Source organism: Saccostrea echinata, unplaced genomic scaffold, assembly GCF_033153115.1.
Source record: "Saccostrea echinata isolate AGI-Se365-2 ecotype Australia unplaced genomic scaffold, CSIRO_AGI_Sech_v1 ptg000051l, whole genome shotgun sequence".
Lineage (NCBI taxonomy): Eukaryota > Metazoa > Mollusca > Bivalvia > Ostreida > Ostreidae > Saccostrea > Saccostrea echinata.
Window position 1 is genome coordinate 8,428,315 of NW_026889800.1, and position 6,993 is coordinate 8,435,307.

General features: G+C 31.1%; 1 protein-coding gene across 1 annotated transcript; it reads right to left on the reverse strand.

Annotated features, from left to right (window-relative positions):
* Positions 1-313: 313 nt before the first annotated feature.
* Positions 314-2,606, reverse strand: LOC133203615 (uncharacterized). Its single transcript, XM_061339386.1, has 2 exons — positions 2,502-2,606; positions 314-2,037 (listed from the first exon to the last, which is right to left on the reverse strand). Exon 2 carries the CDS (start codon positions 2,031-2,033, stop codon positions 1,323-1,325), a length of 711 nt encoding a protein of 236 aa, XP_061195370.1. The 5' UTR covers positions 2,034-2,037; positions 2,502-2,606; the 3' UTR covers positions 314-1,322.
* Between the last annotated feature and the right edge of the window lie 4,387 nt (positions 2,607-6,993).

Below are 6,993 nucleotides of genomic sequence, written 5' to 3' on the forward strand. Positions count from 1 at the left end.
GAGGATACGTTCCTCAATAATATATAATTTCCCCCAAGAATTTGTGATTGAAATATTGCTAGTTAACAAGTTTTCTCTTGTGCAAATTCCAGAGGATGTTATTTACTACATGATCAAATTAAAAATCACTTCAATTGCTAATACAATAAGGTTTGTTTAATATGTGTTTTAGACATTATAAAAACAGGTTAGGAATTAGAAGATAATAGTAATTATCAATCTTTCTGGTATATTACGAAGAAATACAAAAACTTTTTTTTTGAGGAACGTATCATAAGACCTAAAGTTAGAAATAAAATCTATCTGGAAAATCATCGATACTGCAAGTTTTATTCATACTGTAAATATTATGCAGAATATCAAATATAACATTTAAACATGATATCTGATGCAGATGTTCACCCAAATGTAATACAGAAATATAATAACAGGTAACAGAAACACATGTGACAACAAAATTATCACAAACACTGAATATCAAAATAAACTGAACATTCAGGTATTTAAATAATACTTTTTGGTATATATTTACAGCTGGATTCTTCAAATCTTCTACTATTTATAGAATGAACAACACGTTTTATGTTGAATTTAACGAGGTAAAACATGTACCCAATTCGAACAACAAATTTGTATAACATGTTTATTTGACTGTGTTCTTTTTAACAAGATTTAACATGTACCCATACGAGCAGCATGGAAATCATTTGCATTGGAAAATGCCACATTTTACGGGGTAAAAACTGTAAAATAATTCAGTAATCATATAAAAGGACCAAGACCAAGTGTGTGATAAGATACCTATGAATAAAAATTTTATTGCAAATTAAAAATAATTCCTCTGCCTATTTGACCAAAAAAACACCACTTCAAAAATCCTTTTAAAAAAAAGACATCTTCAAAAGCAAAACGTCTTTTCTTTAGTTATATGTTTTCCAACCTCAAAGACATTTGTGCCTGTCTGAAACCTTCCCTCTATAAATACTACTCAAAAAATATATATACTTCGCGAGATTCTATAAATAGTACCATTATAATATCAGTGTAAGGTTGATAGACAAAACAATTATTTGTCTAAATATTGTGGCAATGAAAACAAAATTACAACTATAAAAATATAAAACAATCCAGTAATTCTCACAGGTAAAAGAACACAAATAAATAATAAGATTCTGAATGTAAGAGTTACAAAAATATCCCAAATTATACACACTGCCAAAAATACCATTAACATGTTTGGCACTTATCACTTAAGAGATTCTGCTATTTTGTTCTTTACCACTTCACAACTTTAATTACTAATTATTATAATATATCTAGTATTAGCCAGGTAATATTCTGTTTCTAAGGTTTGCCTTCAATTCTTCATCAGACATATGCGCTCTTTCAACAAGGGCAAAAACTAAAATTCCTGTTAATAAAGCAAAGAGCCCGGCAAAGATAATAAGTCGCTCTACCCGTTTGGCCAAACTTATTGCTTTGTCTATGTTTCCTTGCATTATACCTTCATTCAGGGTGGACTGAAGTCTAAATGCAAAAATAACAGCCGGAATCCCGAGTGGAAAAAATAAAAATAACGCTACAATACTTAAAATTTTGAGCACTTTGATTCGGGTTTGAGTCAAGGGTTTTTGACGTTCTATATCCCTCCATCTTTCTGGAACATTTTGGCAACATGTCTGTTGAGTTTGAATTGTTTTTCCGTTAGAACCTCCGATTATGACCTGTTCTTCAACGACTTTAGAACCACCTGTTTCTGTGGTATATAGAACAGGAAGTGATGTCATTGTCAATGATGACGTATTGGAGGTAGCGTGTCCATTGCTTTGCAGGGAAGTGTCGATGTGGATGTCGTCCTGGGTGACCGGAAGAGTGGCGGGGGAACTGTCTGTTCCATCATCTATGTCTAGGCATGGATTGTCAAAACCTTCACTTTTTTCATTCTTTTCTGTCAATATTTTGGCTTTTCGATGGGCATCAAATTCAGACCCATCAAAGTTGTCGGAAAACCCATCCGAGTTAAATGCTGCCATCTCACTTAAAATGAAGAAAAAAATGTATTAACGTTCTCATTTAACAATTGGTTTATATTAATAGTTTTGAACAATTAAATGTTAAGTTATTGTATAAGTCGAAGAAAGATTACTCCGAGTCATGTTTAAAACTTCGTGTAAATATACGGAAGTACAGAAAAACACTTTATTCATAGTTTATAAACCTAAAAAATAAATTTATTTCACATACTAAAAAGTTTATTTGGTACATTTTCAAAAGTATCATAATCTATTTATTCAAATCACCGTAAACCAAACGGAAATTACTTGATAATGTTTTCATTCTGAAGTTCTTTCGTAATTTAATCTTCCACCTACTTGGTACTAGTTAGGATCCACCACTTGTACGAGACACAAGATAGTAATCATATTTAATGTGTTTGTTTACTATCGTTAATGTTAATGATCGTCCTTTATAAAGATGAAACTGATTGATTTTCAGTCTACCTGTTCTATTTGTCGATTGCGTAAACAAATCGTTTCTCCTCAGATATCACAGTCACACCTTATCAAATTTCTGTCGTGTTATTTCGTTGTTTACTTGGTCGCCATATTTGGTCTTCATTTACCTGTCCGATAGGTGGCGGTTAAAGGTATATTACGAAATCATAAAGCGAACAAGTCCTGTCTTAAGCTGGGATTATAACTGAAACATGAGTAATGCTTTATCTAGGACACAGCTACCGGACTGTCCTCTCCCAAATTTAGAACTGTTCGAATTAAATTTGTATATGAAAATTAACTGTCAAATATAAATTTTAAATTGAACAAAATAATTCTAAATTTGGGACAGGAGAGGGCTATAATTTCACAGTCAATATTTTAAATATAATCCACGACTCCCCTACAAGCATACACTATTTTTTTAAAAAAGTGCAATTTCAATTTTAAACAAGATTTAAATCAAATGTAATAAGAATTTCTTCACTTTAAAAACCATTCAAGTAAAATATTTAAAAAAAAAAAAAAAAAAAAAAAGAGAGGTAAAGTAAGCAGGCTATTCAAGTTTTATTTATTTATTTTTTTTAACTTAAAAAAAAGATTAAAAGGATACCTTTCACAACACAAAAAAGGATTAGGAGAAAAATGAAGAATAATATTCTTATATTCAATCGAAAGCAATTTTAATGAAGTAAGAAATCGGTACATACCCAAATATTATTAATCAAGACCAAATGTTCTAAAAGTCTATGACTTATTTAATATCATGACTTTGTCATTACTAAATGTATTAGTTATTATATTATAGAAGCCATAGAGAAACAAACCTCTCAGCTAAAGGTTTTATTATTATTTTTTTTTTATTTAGTTTAACTGAAAATGACTACTCAGTCACGCATTCTAGAAAAACATGCCCAATTAAGATTTTTTTATGTCGCTTAGAAATTTACCTTTATTATATCTTAACCAGGATAATTTTAAAGATCAATTTCAACTCTAAAACTTAAAATAGACACGTGATTTTGTAAATATTTCAGAAGCTGAAATAAGCGGTTTTCCAGAAGACGAATTATTCAATAATACACATATCATGCATTATTTTGTGGTGAAGGGGGTGGATGTGTGTTTGCATTGCCTGTTGTAGACTGCGCAGGAGGAGACAATAAATTTTGTCAGCATAAGATGCATAAATATGCCACCATATATGTCCCTTAGTGAATCATGTTGTTCAACTGTCATGTTATATACCCTGAATTGGTCCTTTTATCGTAGAATGACTGTCCTACATGTATTAAGTTGTGTATTACTCTGCTTTCACAGCCACTACTTTATGTGCATTTTATATTGCGTTTGTTCTTTACGATATTAAATTAAAACAGGTAAACTAGAAATAGAACCACTGTTATTGAAACGAGTTGTAAATCAACAAAGTACACGCATATACATGTACCTCATTATTTTGGGGGTTTTGTATAGTCATGATGGCTCATATCAAATGTGATTAGAAATACAATACTCTTGAGTGTACAGTTACATGTAGTATAGAAAAAAAATATGAACTAAAAATGAAATTTTATTGAGAAAGAAACACACAAGTTCATGATAATCGATTTGTACTTTCATTTTTGTTGTTTGCTTGTTTGTTTATTGTCTGGTTTCTAAATGATTAAAATGTTGAAGTATATTTGCATAAAGGTCTTTCATTTGAGGTGTTAAGATTATATAAGATAATTTTTTTTCCTTTTCCTCTTACAACTATACCATTTAACCAAAATAAAAAAATGCTACACTGTTTAAAATCTTACAGGGACTCCATTTTTGGTGGAACAGCAGCGTAGGAATAAGCACTTTTCAAATTTGCTACAGAATAATGAATTTAATACACATTTTTAAACAATTAAGGTCTTAAAGGATTTTCTGAAGAGAATGAAATTTTTAATTAGGGACTTCAGTTTTAGAATATATTATATAAATACGACTTTCCAAACAGACTACAATCTTATCAGCTTTGTAAGCTTTCAATCTGTAAACAATTTTGAGTGAAAAAAATCAATATACGTACATTCCAAACGTCATCAGTGATAATGTCATCACTTCCTGATTGTAATGTGTGGCATTCATGTTTGTAATATGTGGCATTATCTTTTTTTATATGCAAAAACAAATAAGAATTTTAAAAAGAAGTGGACATAGCATGATAGGCAACAACAATGAAAAAAAAAGATCTTATATATTCCTAACACCTCAAAAGAAGGACCTTTATGCAAATATACTTCAATATTTTAATCCTTTAGAAACCAGACAATAAACAAACAAGCAAACAACAAAAATGAAATTACAAATCGGTTATCATGTACTTGTGTGTTTCTTTCTCAATAAAATTTCATTTATCCTCAATGTCGAGGAAGAACATGATGACCTTGATCTGACCTTGCTTCTAAAATACGACGGTCATAAAAAAGGTTCAGTCTTGCATTCCACCATATTTAAAGTTGAAGTCTACACCATGCATTTCCTACATATATTCCCAAACTGTTACTTCCAAACTTTTCATTTATAAACAAACCTTACAGTACCTAGATATTGAACATCTAAAACAGAATCCTCTTGTGTTTCTTACTTTTCCTCTTCTTTCAACTATGGTCCCGCTTGACACGTCATAAGTTAAAAATGACGACCTAAAGGCAATCACTTTAAAGTCCTCGATAGAACTTTATTTCTATAATTTCTATTATGAATTCTGTCGAAGATTATGCCAAATGTTGGGAGAGATATGAAAGGAAGACATGAAAACTTTGTTTTAGAATATATATTTAAAAATCGTGTTAGAAAGTTATTGGGCAAAATGCCAACCATCTTTCCTTCCCTTTTCACAAAATCGGAGGTGATAAAAGAATTAGAAAGACTATATGAACAATATGTTATGGTTCCAGCAGACGAGGCTTGCAACAATATCGTCTTTGTTGTAAGGCTCTTTATCTTAACTGTATTTTAGACAAACTTGGCTTTAATTCTACATCTGGAAATCCAACTTATACTCACATTTAACTTTCCGAGGATGAGATTCTTCAAAATCATATTTCAGTCTTTAATACTCTTAACATTCCAGTTAAAGAAGGTGAGTTCGAACTACCATACTTATACTGGATTCTTAACTTTAAAAAAAAATCTTACAAAAAAAGATACATTGTCGGGATCAGCAAATGTTCTCCCCTATCTTTACTCCCCACAAAAATATTAACTGCTATAAAGGAGTAACTTCAGACGTACTGTGCTGCATCATATTCTAGATGTGGTGAAAATCAAATGTGGATTCTCAAAAACTCCAAAGAAATTTAGAAAATTTAAAATCACAAATGTTTTTAATAGTCAGTAATGTCAAAACATACGATTTTTCTACACTTTGTAGAACCAATGAATTAAAAACTAGGCTTTTTTGATACCATAGACAACTGCTTCTTCAAAAAAAAAAAAAAATGAAACTCGGAAATTTTCATATCTTGTAATTGACCATCAACAAAAGTACTTTGTTAAAAATTACTCTGATTCCATGTAAAAGTGCTCTGAATTTGATATTAAGGAATGCTGGAGTTCCTCATTGACAATATCTATGTAGTCTTTAAGGACTAGGTCTTCCAACAAACAGTTGGAATTACGATGGGCGCTAATTGTGCTCCTTTATTAGCCGACCTATTTTTATATTCCTTTAAAGCAGAATTTATTCAAAAACTTCAACATGATCATAAGAAAAAGAAAACATTTGCTGTAGCTTTTAACTCTACATTCATATATATCAACGATGTTTTGTCAATTAACAATAGTTACTCCATTCAAATATGTCAACTGCGGTATATCCCAGTTAACTCAAAATTAAAGACGCCTCAGAGTCTGTCACATCCGTTTCATATTTGGATGTTTAACTGACTATGGGCGATATAAAGGCCAGCTAACAAGTACATTGTATTATAAACGAGATGACCAGCTTTTCAATCGACAATTTTCCTTATTTATGCAGTAATATCGTCTGAATATGGTGTTTATGTCTGCCAGCTTATTACTCGAGAGCATGCTCGGAGTAAGTTAAATTTTTAAACCGAGGCTGCTAAATAAGGCAACAGACAGATAAGTTGATGTTAAAGGGATTTCAACAACCTCGTTAAAAGTCAGCATTTCGTTATGTGGTCGTTGTAATGACCTATGTAGCAAACATATCATTGGGTCTTATTTTGACCCGACATATTTCATACCAATTATTAGACCTTTGTTTTTACATGTATATTAAATTTGACTATGGAATATTCCTTCTTCCTGACCAATACATGGGGCTTACGGTGGGTGTTACCGGTCGACAGGGGATGCATACTCCTCCTATGACACCTAACACCACCTCTGGAATTTCCGTGAGTTTTACCGTGTTTTATGCCCTGTCCACAGATTCGTTTTGTTTCTAGATTATTATTTTTTTTTAGATCGACCACTGTTCGTTATCTTCATGTTT